Below are 18517 nucleotides of genomic sequence, written 5' to 3'. Positions count from 1 at the left end.
TAATGAATATCTAATACATCTATAAAATATTTAATAAAACATTTAATGTTATAGATTTGATATAAAAATTCTAAAAAGTTGTGTAACTTTAAAACAAAGAATACTTAAGAATACTTACTAAAAATAAATAATTATTACTACAAATGTATTGTTTAATGAAACGACTAACGATTCAATTTTATTTTTTCATTATACAAAAGATATAGATAAATATATTATGCTATATTACCGAGTAAAAACTTTGTTTACATTTACATATATTACTTTGTAAAAAAGTATTATTATTGTATTAGAGTATGTAAGATACCTATCTCTGTTACTAGTTACATTTACAATAGAGTCATCTCTCTATTTATTAGTCTATGGATTTAATAAATATCGAAATACATATGAATTGTGATTGATGATATTATCTTGTGATTTGAATAAAAGTGAATGAATATGGAATATAACATTTTGATATTTCTTTTGTAACAAAGAAAATAGTTTTTGGTAAAAATCATATTTTTTTTTTTGTCAAATTTGTTATGGAATTAATTTGTGGTTACATAAAATTATATTCGTATAATAAAATCGATGTAAATGTATGTAACAAATAATGTAATAATAATAATAGAACATTTTTAATACTCAAGTTTGGTTAGGTTTTATACTTTAACAGAAATGAGTCAAACACAACTAAGATGACGCTATCTTTTTTACTTCTATGACTAAAGAAATTATCCGCCATTATCGTATATAGTGTATAATATGCATCAATGGTTATAAAGAAGCAAAAATACATTTAAAAAATGTGAAAGCAATAAAAACGTGTTTCGTTCTACATTCATTGTGTTACCTACATTATAAATGAAATGTATATTATTATCAAAATGAATTGCATGACTTAACATCGAAGTGCTAAATGAAGCTAAGTAGTAGGATAGAAATGTATGTAGATATTTTATATTAATAAACGAAAGAATTAGAACTTATATAATTTCTATTACATTGGTGAGTGAAAGCAAAATTTCATATTAAATCATTTTGACATCTAATGAAAATAATCCATTGAATCTCATTATTTTACTAAAAGATGACACATATCTGTATTAAACTATAAAATTCTAGTAATGTTCTTTCAGTTATCGATTTTTGCTACTTTCCATTATAACTAATAATTTTGTATTATTTTTTTCAGTTGAAGATGTCAATAGAATATAGTAGGAGTGTTCTAAAAATGGTGGTTGCTCAAATTTGTCAAACGATTGGATGGCATTCAATTAATTCTACGCCATTAGAATTTATGGTTGATCTTATGCAAGAATACATTTTACAAATTTCAAGACTTACTCATCAATATGCAGAAATCTGTAAGTATTTTTAAAATATTACAGAGATTTAATTGAAGTTTTAAACAATATCAAAATAGTTCTATTGATTTTATAAATAATTACGCAGTATATAAAACTTAAATTATAGTAGTTTCATTTTAGGTATAACATTATTTGTTTTTTCAGTGGGAAGAACAGAAGCAAATCTTGATGATTTAGGTTTAGCATTTCGACATATGAATATCGATATACAGGAGTTAACAGAATATATAAAAAATGTAGATTCTGTCCCATGTCCTGTAACAGTACCAAAATTTCCAGTTCAACGTGAAAATCATTTAAATTTTTTGAAACCTGGAAGCCGGGAAGTTGTAACAAGGCCCGTACATGTACATGAACATTTACCAGCCATGTTTCCTGATACTGAAGGTAAATTATTACTCGCATATAAATACACGTATAATATTTTAAAGCTGAATATCAAAATATTTTATACTTATATTAATGTCATTGTTTAACCCCAGATAAAGCTCCTAATAAAGTATTTCTGAAATGCAGGATAACCTTTTAAAAAACAACAAGTTATTTCAACTACATATATTGATTGTACCAAAGAAAGCTTTTAAGTAAAGACAAAGCATTGAAATGAACATAAAGAAATTTATTTTGCTTATATATTGGGTTGTAACATAAGTAAGTTTGGTTAAACTCAATATTTTTCTTTATTTTGTATTTTTTTTTCTTTATTTTTCTTTATTTTGTATTCAATATTCTTCTTATTTTTCAATATTTTTATTTGATCAAAATTATTTATGTTATTTATTACTATTACTATTATCTATTATACTATTTACAACCCAATGTTTCAAATGTTTTGTTTTTTTTAAATATGAAAATTGGAAAGAATTTCATCAAAACTGTCAAATTTTGCATAAATGTAGATTGTAATTCTTCGTACAATCTATCTTGATAAAATATATCTTATTTTGCTGTTACAATGATGAATAACTTAAGCAATATAAGAAATATTTAGATTCAGAACACAGATTCATGACAGACTTTTTTTTATTACATAACATTTTATTTTTATTTGAGATCATCGTAATGTAATGGAAATATAAGGATAGAATATTATTTTAGTCTACACTGCTTTATTAGTTGGTATATCTATAAACAATTATCGTGATCAATAATCTATGAAGTAATTGTTCACATAAAAAGAGATTTTGTCAAATTTATATGTATATTAAGATATGCTTGTACCTAACATTGAAACTATTGCTAATAAAAATATTGAATATTTAGTATCTCAACTTCTTGTAGAAAAATAAATATCAATTTAATTAATGATCTCAAATAATCTTAATAAACAGAAAATTATACAATTAGAGTGATACTTTATTATTTTACATATTGTTTACATTATTTTACAGAAGAATATATAGCTGAGAAAGCAGAAAATTTATTAAATGGAACATCCGACTTAACATTGAATAATGGAACATCAAGTAACAGTTCTATAAATGTATCTCCTCATAGGATGTCACCGCAAGTAGTATTTAAGCGACCAGGAGATCCTGTCTCATTTGAAAGTCCTATAACAAAGCGTGTAAAAGTACTAGAAGAAGGTAGACCATTGCGCGAAATTCATAGTGTCATGATGACGACTTCAGGTTTTTTATCGCCAGCTCGAGAAGGAAAACTACCTGAAGCAAGAACCCCACATCAAACTTGTTCAGATTCGCCACAACCTAGTTCTTATCCTATGGTACCTCCTGAACTAAAGTATGATAAAAAACCGAAAAAGATTGTAAAGAAAGGATTAGAAGATTGTAAACTGGATAAAGAAAATAAGAAAAAGAATCGCGCTAAGGAATTATTTAAACCAGATAAGATAGACGATAATAAAATTAAAAAATTGGCTGGTATGAAAGAATTAGCTAAATTAAAACCTTTAAAGTCAGTAGGTGGGAAATTACAAAGTACTATGCCAAGCTCATCAAGCAGACCATCTACTCCTAAATTAGTGTCACCTAAAACAGTTATTAGCCCAAAATTACAAAAAAGTACACAACCAAAGACAAAACCAGAAAAATTAGTCGACGTTACTGGTAGATCCCCACCATCTAATGAAAAAAAAGAAGATACTATTGATAAACTTCCATCAGAGCCAGATAAGCAAAAATTGAACATTTTTAAAAAGATTTCAAAACCACGAGAGGATAAAGAAAAAGACATATCAGAACAACATAAATACAAAGAACTTGATTCAAGAGAAAGTTCACCTGGTTTAGTTATTGATGAAAATATTGATAAACAAGCATTGCGTAATGATAGTGATGTGAAACGAGAAGAAAAAAAGACTCCACATACGCCAGACGTCCACCTTCAGCCAGATGGAGGAGAATTAATTGGTTTACAAAGTCCAGGATCAGATGTTTATATGTTTGATGATATGTCACCACCAGGAACTCCCAGTACACCAAGAACTCCGGAATTAAACATGCCCACAACACCTACAGATCATAAAAAGAAGAGAAAAGAAAAGATTAATAAAAAAAAGGAATTAAAATCAAGAAGCCCAAAACATTGCGTTAGTCCAAAGAAGGTAGGTTGACTTTTATTTAGAAATAGCATATGATATTAACACAAGTGCACGCGTGCGTGTACGTGTATGCGAGCACTATTAATTGCTTGAAGAAGACGCCGAAAGACATCGCCGATATGCGATTACCGTTTTTCAGACAAAAATTATCAACGATGCGCCAGAACAGGATATACTAGATCGACCGAAAACACCACAGGCACCTGAACCTCAAATTTCCAAAGAACCAAGTTTTCCGCCGACACTTCCATTTCCTTTTTTCCCAACATTTCCTCCAGCACCTGGTTTAATACCTCATCCAATGTTTCCTAGATTTCCATTACCTATAGGAAGAGGTAGTAGTGGCGCTCATCCGGCAATGTCAAATTTACCATTACCACCTCGCTTTTTAAATTTACCACCAAAATCTGAAGATTTCTCCACTTTACAAAGAACCAAATCTCTCGATCGTGAAAAGCTTCCTTCAACACCTTCCTCTACTGAAGCAACGCCTTCAATGACAAAGCACGAAAAACCGGAGAGAGAAAAAGGAGATAAATCAAAGGCGGTTAAACAGGACAAAGAGATACCTCCACCAGTTCCTACAAGTACCGTTGCACCGCCTTTATCATCTGCACTTGCAGCACCAAATATATACCCTAAACCAGTACCTATTGTGCCGTTATTATCTTCAAAAAGTCCCAAAATTGAAAAACAGGATAAAAATGATAAGGTAATTTTTTATTTTACTAGTTATTTAAATTTTTTCAGCTTTAACAATTATCGCAATGTTAACATATAAAAGTCAATGTGTTTACTATTTATACATTTGTAATATATAAATAATCATATAAATAACATTTGAAAAATTAGGTGATTGATTGTTTAATCATTTTGGTTTCAAATTTGATAAATCGCGAGGATTTTTTGATGCATTAGCTCAAAAATTTACATAGAAAAAAGATGTTAACAAGATATCTTCCAATCGGTTTAACTCCTAATGGAATAAGTCAAATCTAACACATATTTGACCCTTTGCACTCGGCTGTCCCCGTTTGAAGGAACATCGTAAGTTTAGCAAGTTCAGATGTCCGCTCTAAGAGGACACAAAGAGATTATAGGTGATTTAAAAAAATAAGTTCTTATAGCGGTAAAACTAAATTATATTTAGAATCAAATTCTCCGAATACAATACAGAACAATCTGATATGTGCGATTAATATTGAAAGGAAAGATTTTTCAAAATAACTTCTAATTATTGAATAGTCGAACTTCCAATTAAAAAAACAAATACATAAGTTAAAATAAACGATACTCGAAGTCATTTGAGCTCGAATGAACATTTTTAAAATTACTCAAATATAATATGATCAGGTATGAATTCATTTCAATTGATGAAATTTCACCAATTATACACTTTATTGTATAATAATTTCTATTAAAAATAAAAATTCGAAAAGAAATAAGATCTAATGTTCGATTTAATGTTTGAAGTGATAATTTTGTTTGTTGGTTTCAAACGGTTAAGTTCAGGAAATTCCAAAAATCAAAATTTAGTACAAAATTTTGAATATCTATTTAGCAGACTTATTTAAATAATCAAAATGTAAGATTTCGAATATATGTTCATATGTACATATTATAATCATGACTTAAATTATGTTAATGAATATAAAAATATCATAGAAAATTAACAAAATTTCTAAAACTTCCTTAATTTTTATTAAATTATGTGATTAACTTTAATTTTATTGGAAGTAAACTGGTAATGTGAAATATTAAAACTTAAAATAATATTTTTCCCAAATAATTTATAAAAATGTATATATATATATATCAATTTTATTATTAAATAATTATTACATATAAATTTTATTTTCAGAAATCAAAGGAACATAAGAAAGAAAAAAAAGATAAATTAAAGAAGAAGAAAGATAAGAAAGAAAAGCACAAAGAGAAAGGAGAGAAAATAAAAGAAAAAAAGGATAAAATGGATAAAAAGGAAAAGGTTGATAAAATCAAAGAAAAGAAAGAAAAGAAAGATAAGCGAAAAGAGAAAGAGGTAGAAGAGTCACTTTTTATAAATATTTCTACTGCCTTTTTTTCTATTATTTTTTGTGAGATAATTTGAAATTAGAAGACTAATGTTTTAATTTCTTTTTATTATAGAAAGAAGATAAAGGTTCAGAAGCTGTACCAAAAATAACACTAAAATTAGGTACAGCTTCTCCAAGACCTCCAACGCCTGATGCTGCTCCAATGAAGAAAATGTAAGTTCACAGATAATTTTAATCTTCTTCTTTTAGTTTTTATAAGTTACTACTTTTTTGCGATAATTTCAATTTATGTGTCTTGTTTTCTTATTGTGCTATTATAAGGTTTTCCTTTGTGTTTGTTTTTTTGTTATATGAAGAATCATATTATGCGTTAGTGTTGAATACACGCATTGTATTTAATAACGCATACATTATTATTAGGGAAATATGTTATAGAACTATAAAGACATTGCTGAAGAAGCCTGAGGATGAGACGAGACGAGAACCAAGTCCCGAGTTGGCGAAAATATCAGCATTAGTAACGCGACCGCCAAAGCAAAAGTCGGCAAGTAAGAAAACAGAGGAGGGAACGTTAGATGGAAGCCCTGCTCTTCCTACAGATACTTTCTCTGCCAATCTTACTAGTGTGCCACTTGCAACAGTTCCTCGAGCAAAGAAATCTCTCTTCAAAGCCTTACCTCAAAGAGAGACTCCTCCATCTCAATTTGATCCTGCTCCTAAGCTCCCACCTCCTCTGACGCAACAACAACCACCACCGTATTATTTTGTAAGTACGTTTTTATATGATAATCATATACTTCAAATACATAAAAATGTTATATTTTTAAGTATAACATTTAATTACGTTTTCAAGTATTTCAGAATATTTCAAATATGTTGTTAAGAATCAGATACCTTTTATAAAATTACAATTAAATCATAATAGGGCTGTCACAACTTACACATTCAAAAGAAATAATATTATAATCATTTTTAATCATTATTTTCTTAAATTTTTATGATCGATTTTAACATATCTTTTCTCGTTTATAGTTGAAATAGTTGAGATATAAATCGTGTTTTCCTTCATTTTATCAATATAAATTTATTAAATGTGTCAACAAAAATAGTTATATCTTTTATTAAATTCATTGCTTCTTATATACATATAAATTAATCCTTTGCGGACGGCACGGTTCAAAGTCAACCGTACCGTAGGGCCGAGCTGCTGCCGCGATAGTCATTTAAAATTGCCAGTGCTCATTTCTGCTTAGACGCGCTTTTCGTTCATAGATGTCATATGTTTGTACTATGTTTGTACTATGTTTCGTACATAGACGTATGTACATACACAAATTCTTCACATGATAAATAAAATGACACACATATGAGTCTTTTAGTTCTATCAATTGTTTTCGTCGAACACGTTTACGTGGGACATATATATGAGTCGTTCGGCTCTATCAGTTGTTTTCGTCAAACGCATACATGAGTTATTCATACAGTTACGTATACATGGTGGTTTACGCAGAACGCACGTATGAGGCGGTAGTCCGCAAGGGGTTAAGATATTTGTTATGGCATATATTAAAATATAAAATATATGTGTAACATAAGGATGTAGCATACTATAAAATAGTATATGCACATACACAAGAAAACGATTTGGATTAATGATAAACAATGGCACAGATGAGAAAAAATTTTATTTTATAATAAATCTCGTATAGTAAGCTGAGATGACAGCCCTCCTTCATTAAATTGATTATTTATTAATTATAATCGTTCATAGTTTTGTTTAGATTAATATCGATATAATATCTAAATATTCTTGCGTTTTTATACATACTTCAAATAAGAATATATCAGATAATTTATTTAAATTTCAATCAAACATTTCATGTAGATATAAAATGTCTCAATCATTTTTTACGTATATAGCTGATTATTTTTTATGCAAAGATTAACTCAATTCATTGATACCATTTTCACTCCATCCAACAACCCTGCTTCCCAATATTTCATTTTTTACTTTCTATGCATTCATGACTTGCGGTGACGGTATAATTTTCATTTGGCCTGCTTTGTTGTATAGATTCATTTGTCTCTAAAGTGTGTATGTAGAACAACTTTATAGCCTATATTAGAATTGTTACGTATTTCGTGTTGTGATTACCAATATACTTGATTATTTCAAATTTTAGCACTTCTATCACATTCAATTAGGTGGAATCTTTTGTATTGAAAGAAGTCTCAGAACTTAATTCCATTAGATATTTTGAGAATATCCATTTTCATTTTTTCAATGATAAAATATTTTAATAATAAGTATTACTAAATAGCCACAAATTTTATAAATGACTAATTTAAAGAAAACTAAGTTCTAAGACCTTTCTGATCTTACACTGCTATTGAAATGGATTTTTAAACTTTCTTTTTTTTTCTTTTAGTATTTTCTTCTGCAATGCAAATGCACATATGGTATATTTCATGTAGCTTAAATAGATTGATCTTAATGGAGAAAGGAATATTCTTGTATAACTTCATAAAGATGGATTCAAAAGTTTTTATCTAAAAACATGACAAAACAAAATTAAATTTTTAAAATATCGTTAGATTGTTCTAAATGCAATATTCAATTTTGTTTCAAATGCAATAATCTATAGATTAGGTTTGAACATACTATTAAACTTTATTTACAATTAAGAGTTTGAGAAATTATTTTAACAAATATTGGGTGATATATTAGAGAAAATAAAATGTAAAATATATTGCAGATGTATTTTTTTAGGATAGTACAGATTCTAAAAGCTTTTTTGAGTAAGTGTATTAATATTTTTCATAAACTATTAAAAAATAAGTGCATGGCATTTTTATTGGTACAAGTAATTTTATTGAACAATTATATCATATTAATAATAAGCATATAGATACCTGTCTTTTAACTTTTTTCAAAAAAGTTTTTTGCCAGAAGTAATTTGTAAATAATGTAAAAATTTTAATTGATAAAATGTTATTACTTTTTATGAATATTCTATAAATAAACACGTAGCTTATTTTTATAAAAAGTAAATTTGAATAAAATATTAGTTATTTTATATTTAGTAAAACATAATTGTTTAAAAGCTTTATACAATATTTTTCATAAGAGGTTGATTTATTATGTTTTATTAATTTTATATGTTATTACATGTTATAAAATATAATAATTTCAGACCTTATGCGTAACATTCAAAAAGTATAACATACAAAGTTTTTCAACCTTCCTTCTTAATCTTTTAAGATGGAAGATTTAATATATTTACAAATTTTAGCAATTTCTATAAGAAAAAGAAAACATTAAACATAGTATTCTAGTTTTTTTTTTAAGGTGAGTGTCTAGGAGCATTCTATATATAACCAGTAATAATAAAATACATTATGCTTTACTTTATAAATTTTAATATCTTATTTATATACATAATGTACAGGAATAATTTTAAAATATTGAATACTGAAGAAAGTTAACACAGGCGCTTATGAATTTTTTTGAAATTTTTTATAAATTTATATACATGGCATTAAAAATATAATCAATTTAAAAAAAAAAGATTTATAAAATACTAAATCAATACATACACACACACACACACACACACATTGATATATATATATATATATATATATATATATTATATATAACTAAACATTTTTAATTCAGTAATTCTTTTGCTCTTTCAATATAAAGTAGATATTTTATATTGCATTTGAAAGAATTGATATTAGATACAATTGGTCAAATTTATTCTTTTTTTTTCTTCTTCTTTAAATAATTACAGGCAAAAGAGAAAAAAAATACTTTTGATTTAATTTTTTGGTAGTTCATATCTATGTATGCATTATACTATAATATGTGTTATCCTACATTAGAACATTTAAAATACAATAAATTAACAGAAATATTATAATATAATTCAGTTACAGCTTTATATGACATGCAATGTTAAAACATCTAAAGATGTAAAAGTAGTATTATACTTCCTTGCATAAAAGTCGATAAAATAAATGATATGGAGACAATACACTTGATGCAATATATGTGAATAAAATGAGTAAATAATTGACAATACTATATTAATCTCCTATTTTTAGAGAAATACAGGGGCCAGCAAATTATAAATCAATTTATTATTTGCACAAAAGTAAAATGTAATTTAAAGTTACAAAAAGCCCAGTATTTAATATATTTACTGTTATTTTTTATTCTTATTTATTCCTTTTCTTTCATTAGAGAAATAATAATGTATAACTTAACTATATATAACTCTATAATTTTTAAAAAATAGATTATATACTCATGATTTTAATTTATTTTGCTAAAATTATAAAAAATATATAAATACCTTTTTATGAACAAATTTAATTGAAGCATTTACTTAAAGATAACAAACAATCTTTAAATTGATAATAAAATGTTTCTATTATAAGAAATGTAATTTTAGAAGAGGAAAAGTACACTAATGAACAAAATACTTTATAGTTTCTTAAAACTGAATGAATAACTATTATAATACAGAAAAGGGGAAATATGAAATAGTTTACGAAATAGCAAAGGATTGGTTGATTGCATGCAACTTGCATGTCGTTATTAAGCATAGCATGCAAAACAGTTAGGAATATAACGAACGGTTTTAACGGCACAGAGACGAAAGCAGATGCAGCTCTTAAAAAGGATGATGCTAAGGAAGACAAAGAAAATGGCAGGATTGCGCTGCCCCCAACATCAACCACTACTGTGGTGAGTACATTCCCATTCTAAACAAAAGTCATTAGATACTCCTTGTAAAGTATCATCTATTTTCTATCTGTGTCAATTTTATCAAAATATGGGTTTGTGCGTTGTCTTTAGCTTTTGCCTGAATCTATCATGGTTATGATGTTAGAAAAGTTTTCAACTTTTAATGTGAAAACATTTACTGTTCTTAAATTCCTATTATAAAATTTCTTGAAACTGCCTTTAATAACAATTACAACTTATGTAACTATATACATAGATAAATGAACATAAAAAGAATATATATTTATATTATAAAAAACTTCGTATATATTTTATAACAATAATATATGTGATTTAAACATATTAATATATATATATATATAATTCATAATTTTATTTATATACACATATTTAATTTATAATTTTCATGTTTAAATATGATGATAATTGAGTGTGGGAAAAAGCATTTGAATTAAATTTAAAAACTTGACAAATAAAACTTTAACTGGATAAATGAAAGTTTATTAAAAATTATTTTATGTAAAATTATTTTATATTGAAAATAGAATGATTTTTCTCTTACATTATAGATTATATGTGCTAATCAAACTTATATAATAAGATATTGTTTTTCTTCTTTTCTCATTCTCTCTATATCTATCTATTTATTTATATATTTATTTGTGCCTCTATAAAAGAAAGCTTTTTAATATTTATAAACAAATAAATATTACAGCTGATATTAATATATATGAATATTTGTACATTTAGATAACTTTATGTAAAACTATATGAAGTAAGATAGAAATATATAACTACTACAAATTAAATTATATAAAACAATAATATATACAAGATTTCTATTTGTATAGAAACAAATATACACAGAAACTTTACTCATTAAAATTATCAGTTTAGAATATTTTAAATGAGTCTTCATTATCTTTTATTTAGATTAATTTATGTAATAAGAGTTTAATGCAACCAATATATTAATAACATATAATAAACATGAAAATATTATTTTTATATATAATTATGTTATATGCTAATAAAGTTAAATAATTATAACATACAACATATATCTTGATGTTTATACATTGCATCGTCTTATACAAGATAAGTTATCTAACATAAAAATCTAAAGTTTCTCCTATATTTTTAGTGTTAGAAAGGAAATGTTTCAGATAGAAGAGTTTGTTATGAAAAAGCAAATATTATCATAAAAAATCATAATGTTGATGTTTGGGTCATTTAAAGAATAATAGAGTTTGGATTATTAGAGAATAATTCTTAAGAAATACAATCTAAAGTAGAAACAGTGTGTGTAAATATTAAGAAATTCTTCATATTAATAACTGATAGCTAATAATAACTGAAATATCATCGAAAATCATATTTAGCTCATAAAATTTTCTGGTGTCCTATGTTTAATATTTATTCATCTATTTCAACAAATCCAATTTTTAATTACATTATAGATTATCTTTTTATAAAAATTACTCTTCAGGCTATCCAGAGAGCCACAAATTATATATGATTGAATTTTTCTTTCTATCAACTTCAATGTTGTAGAAACAAAAATATATCATATCATTTAAAACATTGTTAATGGCTTTAGAATCTTAAAAAACATAGCTTTAAAAAAAAATTTCTATCATAATATTTAGTCTTCTGTAACAAATATTCCCTTAAATATTTTCTCATATCATTAAAGACAGTAGAGAAATTTTTGGTCCTAAAGTTAGGTGATTCGCTTTGTATGTGCATTGTTCATATTTGACTTCTTATTTATTGTCTATTATAGGTACTACTTTTTAATATAGAATCAAAAAATTATTATTGAATAGATTAGATTCAAATAAGGGTAGACATGCAAATATTGTATGTGACAATAAGCATTTTGAATATAATTAAACTTTCAGTACTAAATATGATAAATATCTAATTCTAATAAAATATATACACCTGAAATATTAAATAATTTTTTTCTAAGTTAATGAGAACTTGGTTCCTGGATAATTGAAATATAAATTGCAAATGAGCATTTATTATAAAACATATTTGTGGGCCAAGTGAAAATTTGTACAATTACCGCAGACCAGCACCTTAACTTTTGTGTAAATGTGTTATTCCTTCCCTACTTATATTCATGTACATTACATGCACACATTATTCATAATTCATCATAATTCATCAGCATACATTATTCTTTGAAATCACAAGTTACATTTAATGATAGATATAAATATATGTATGTGGTATAGTAATTATATAAATTCTGTATTACTTTCAAGGTATTGGTTTTGTTATGAAAAATTTTAATTAATTTTCGTAACAGATATTTCATCAGTTCATAAATGTTAATAATCATAATTATGTATCTGCTTTAATTCACAAATATTTCAGTTTCATTCAACTTTTGATCTCTTTTCATTTATATCTCAGCTTACTAAAGATATTATGCATTTACATATATAACATTATAAAATTATATATAAATGCGTATATATGTATACATACATAATGTCAATATTGCTATTCAGATTATAATAAATATTTAATACAATTGTTATATTTTTTATTTTATATATATATATATATATATATATATATATATATATATAATATTAATTTTATTATTTTTTATTATTTATATATATATATAAAATAAAAAATATAATATAACAATATATATATAATATAATATAATATAATATATAATATATATATAATATAATATATATATATATATATATATATATAAATTATATAAAAAGTGTTCATTAATTTTGAACTATAACAATTTTATCATTTACTGAGTACCTTTAGTCACATATTTTTTATCAATTCCTCAATTTTCTAATTACAGTATAAACAATAAGATACAATTCTTAAATATATTAAGAGTTTAATGTACATTACATATCTTTTTAGTAATATATTGTTAACATGTTAACAAAATGCAAAAGAAGGGTTGGTTTATCCAAACATATCATAAAAGAGAAGTATATTGTATTTTTATCGTCATATGAGTTTTTCAGGATCAAGGTGGTCATAAAGTTTGGTTCTGTCCTGCATGTGGTAATCAAGATGATGGATCACCTATGGTTGGTTGTGATGATTGTGATGCATGGTATCATTGGTAAGTAAATGTTGACAAAACAATAATTATTTGGAGCTATACCATAAATTTTTAAGAAAGGCTGTTTTCTAATATAAATCAACATATCTTTACCTTTCTTTTTACAAGTTGACTAAAACACTTAAAAATATAAACAATTCTAATATTATGTATCCTTTAACACTTCTTTTTATATTATAAAAATATTATGTAAATTGAAATACAAAAAACCATAACAGATCACTTTTTTAGAGAACATATTAAAAATAGAAAAAATACATATCTACTAGAAATAAAAAATTTTAATTATTAAATTATTTTCTTAACTACAACTTAATTGTGAGTTTTTAACATCACTATATTTACACTATGTTATTTTAGCTTCTTTTTTTTTATTACTTTTTTACCCTTTGTTTCTCCAATAAATTACGCTTTTTTCCTCACGTTTTATCTTGTTAATGCTTTATTGCTTTCTTTCTTTATCCTTTGCTTTTTAGAAAACATAACGAAGTACAATTACCTTTACAATATACACGATGATGATGAAATGACATAATTAAAACTTAAGGATTCTTTTTTGCCTCGAGATTTAGTTGATTTATGTTTTCTGTGCATGTGCTTAATTTACATATTTTCAATCATATAGGGTATGTGTTGGTATGCAAGTACCACCAGCTGACAATGAGGATTGGTACTGTCGCACCTGTATAGCCAAAAAACAAGAACTTCATCATGATAAAAAGAAGAAAAAGAGGAAGAAAAAAGTGAAAGTTGCTGCCTAGTACAAGTTACCCGGGTCTTGTATAAGATCCGGTATAGGGATTCAAACTACTACCAAAGTTAAAAAAGACAGCAAGCTTGGTGTAAAGAGTATAAAAAGCAAAAAATTATCAAAAGCAGAAGTGAAGTTACAAATGAAATCATTAAAAGAAAAATCTCTACCAATCAAGGGAAAGTCTGGGAAGACTATCATGAAGGTTAAGACTGTAAAGAAACAGAGTAAAAAGATGAAAGATAGTGCAATCCAGTTGACTTAAAAAATGTTATTTTTTGTGATCATTAATATAAATTTATGGTTTAATCTTAACACGTTGATAGCTAATTGAAAAACTGACAAGATCATATAATATTAATTTTTTGCAACAATTATATTCTTTTTATGATGAAAGAAATATAAAATATTTATATTACACTAGTAGAATATACAATGTAATAGATGTACAGCTACAATTAATTTGATACAATTTCAAAATGATACAGATTATAGAATAATAATTCAATTTTTGAACAAGTTTAAACTTCTAGTAAAATAAATTTTCACTCAGTTTATTTTTGAACCTATTTGTTGAACTCCAAAATAATTAATAAGTGATATTTTCAATACGTTTCATATAAATAATTGAAATTATGTTAGATATATTTTCTTGTGATCAATATGTTTAAGTTTGTTCAGATTTCTTTTGATCTTTTTATTTCAGGAAAAGATACAAAATTTAGATATTATTACAAATATTGATTATAATTCATTTATATCTATATTAATTCAATTAATCATTTAAGAAAAATAACTGAACTTAATAAATGTCTAAGCAAAATATGTTACAGACGGACTTCATTTTATATTTTCTTTTTTTTTCATATATTAAATTATTAATATAGAAACTAATTTTTAGCAAAAATATTCTTAATGATATCTTTGATCTTATATAGTTTGATATTGATTATGGTTTTCATAGTAGTCCATCTGTTATTTAAACAATTAGATAAATGACGTTTCCACTTTTTGAATTCCGTATATTTTTATGTACAATATACAAAATTGTTATGTACAGAATGAGTTAATTAAATCATATTATATCAATGAGATGTTTAATTTTCTATTATAGCTCTTTACAAGAATTATTTGTATATTTATATCATTTTTACAAATTTCCTGAAAATTTAGAAAAAAGAATATGTTTCGTCTCAAGCACTAAAATTATAAACTTAATAGCATGAAAAATTAATATGAAAATAGTAAAAATACAAATAACATATTACAAAAATACAAATAATAGATAACATATTTTATGTATAGCAATCAACGTGTTAAAACTGATAATGTAACATTTAAAAATTAGTCGCGAAGATTCTATTTTGTTTTATTAAAGCAGGAAGGTCTGCATAATGTATTGTGTACATTTTTTCACCTATACATATTTACTGAATTCAGATCATCCCATAACTATGAACCACAATAACTGTAATTGTAAAAGAATTTGCTAATTGTTTTGCACTTATAATATTAACCCTTACAACTCTGACTATTTTTACAACTTGTCTTTTGCTTTGTAAATAAGAAATTTTATGTGTTTATTGTTTCTAAATAATTGTGAAACTTATGATGCATGGTGTACAATATAAAATATATTTTTTATAGAAATAAATGTCATTGCTTACCACATTGATACCTACATGGATAGATTTACTCATTTTATAGACTGATAAAAATCACTAAAACGAGTAAATCTATCTATTCAGTTGACAATAAAAATATTGATAAATATATATGTATCATACAATTTAATTTCTATCACTTATAACGATTATTTGCATTAGAATTTAATTATTATACATAAAGATGGTATTACAAAATATAATTGCATGGTTGGGTCTCAATGTGATAAGAACAAAAACTTAGTCAAATAAAATATTACGATTTAAGTATTATATTCATTATTTATTGTTCCAAGTGTATATGACTAAGTTAAATTCTATCTCATTGCTATCTAATTCTCTTTTTATTCAAATGTTAAATGATAAATTCAGAAGTTTTTATAGGTGAGTAACAGAAAACTTTAGAAGTTGTTAGGGTTAATTTTAATATCATATGAAAAAAAAATATAAAAAATAATATATTGAACATTGTTATTCATAATTCAAATATATTTTTTCTTTTGTTATTAGATTGAACATTATAGATGTGATAGAAATGGACTTATGAAGTCAAGATTAGAATCAATTACAAAAAGTAATTACATAATTAATATATTGTACTTTATAGTTTTATATTAATACTTAATTAAGAAACGAGTAATGATGTAATAATAATAATAATAATAATGTATTTGTAATACAATGAACAGATTTCCAAGTAAATGAACTGTAATTAAGAAAAACATAAAATTATACTGTACTAAAACATTTTTTATTGTTATAAAAAATTAAAATTCATCTTGCAAAAAATCAATGTATATAAATTTTTGTACATGGTAATTATATAATTCATGCAAATCATTTTTACTGTATTATAGAAGCAGTGCTTATCAAAAATTGAATAAAGTATGTTATATACTTAAAAGTCTATAGAATGAATATTAACCAAGATTTAAATTTGATAGTTCTCTATATTAATCTTGTTACTGTAGACAAGTAGGTATAAACAGTAGATACAAAGTTGAAAAATTACCGAATTAATTTTGATTTAGTTCATAATTAGTTTACTTGTCTTAAAATCCTCTGTGTTATACATACATATATAATTTTTGCAATCTTACAAATGTTCTATCTCTTTTTATACATATATGTTTTACTATTAAGTTGTTTGTTATCTTTTATATACATTATAAAATAAAATTATGTTTCTTAACGTGACGGATTGAATGTTTTTTTGTTAAAATAATTAAATCTAAATAGAATAACTTATATAAATTTTAGTTTAATTAAAAACAATTAGTAATTGCTGTATCCTTAATTAGATTGAGCATACAACCATATACAAAGATAAAGAGAATATCATTACATATTGATAATTAATTATATTTTTAGCAGTTATATTACTATTTATGATTATATTAAATCAATATTCACTAACTTATAAAACTAGAGGGGATATATAAAACATATCAGCATCGCCATCGAACATGTAATTCTAAGGATAGCTGTCGATTAACAGGAAAATGGTGATTTATCTAATATATACTTACCAGATGTACTTATTACTAGTGACAACTAGTTTAATTTTAAATTTTAGTCTGAAGTAGAAATGGCAAGATATGTACACATCTTTTTCTTTATTCACATTTAGAGGAGTTATATCGATTGAAATGTTTAATAGTAATTAATTAATTATTTTGATGAACGTTTATTTTACTGAAATACAAATGTATATAATATTTATAATCTTTTGCAACAAAAAAGTTTAGAAGAGAATATTTCTTATTCCAAGTTATTTCTTCCCAATATTTTTTGTTTCAAAAGAAAATATTGTACAATTCGTTGTGTAATTATATTTTATTATAATTTTTCTTCTTTTTTTTATTTAAGTTTCTATATCATATAATACAACATATTATCGATATTCCTACGTCTTATTTCAAAATTTATACCAATCTTTAAAGAAAATAATTATCGGTTTAGATGAAAAACAACAAAATTATAACTTGATAAAATTTAAATTATTTAAATATAAAAATGATTTTTAACTTGCAGGTAAGACCATATATTCATAACAAACGTGAATTATTTCAAAATGCAGGCAGTATTTTATATTCAAATGCTTGATTATTATACAATGTAAGTGAGAATTATAGCAATATATAGTTCTTTATAATCAAAAAATCACAGAGAAAATAAGATTGGGGATCGAAGATTCCAATGAATAAAAATGTTCATAGTACCTCTATATCTACTGGTCTTACCCCTACTCTTTATCCGATTTCAGAC

The 18517-nt window shown here is 24.7% G+C and overlaps 1 protein-coding gene across 7 annotated transcripts; it reads left to right on the top strand.

The window, feature by feature from the left end:
* Nucleotides 1-364: 364 nt before the first annotated feature.
* On the top strand, nt 365-17446 carry LOC100650932 (transcription initiation factor TFIID subunit 3). Of its 7 annotated transcripts, none has more exons than XM_048409789.1 (11): nt 365-492; nt 1181-1352; nt 1500-1742; nt 2747-3921; nt 4058-4630; nt 5780-5959; nt 6067-6167; nt 6375-6720; nt 10616-10710; nt 13734-13834; nt 14460-16516. In XM_048409789.1, exons 2-11 carry the CDS (start codon nt 1187-1189, stop codon nt 14522-14524), a joined length of 3045 nt encoding a protein of 1014 aa, XP_048265746.1. In that variant the 5' UTR covers nt 365-492; nt 1181-1186; the 3' UTR covers nt 14525-16516. The 7 variants fall into 7 exon arrangements, with proteins under 7 accessions (XP_048265746.1, XP_048265742.1, XP_048265741.1 ...); XM_048409785.1 differs by having other exon boundaries at nt 489-584; nt 6390-6720; XM_048409784.1 differs by having other exon boundaries at nt 489-584.
* The last annotated feature ends 1071 nt before the right edge of the window (nt 17447-18517 follow it).

Source organism: Bombus terrestris, chromosome 10 (genome assembly GCF_910591885.1).
Source record: "Bombus terrestris chromosome 10, iyBomTerr1.2, whole genome shotgun sequence".
Classification (NCBI taxonomy): domain Eukaryota; kingdom Metazoa; phylum Arthropoda; class Insecta; order Hymenoptera; family Apidae; genus Bombus; species Bombus terrestris.
This window is presented reverse-complemented; position numbering and strand designations above follow the sequence as displayed.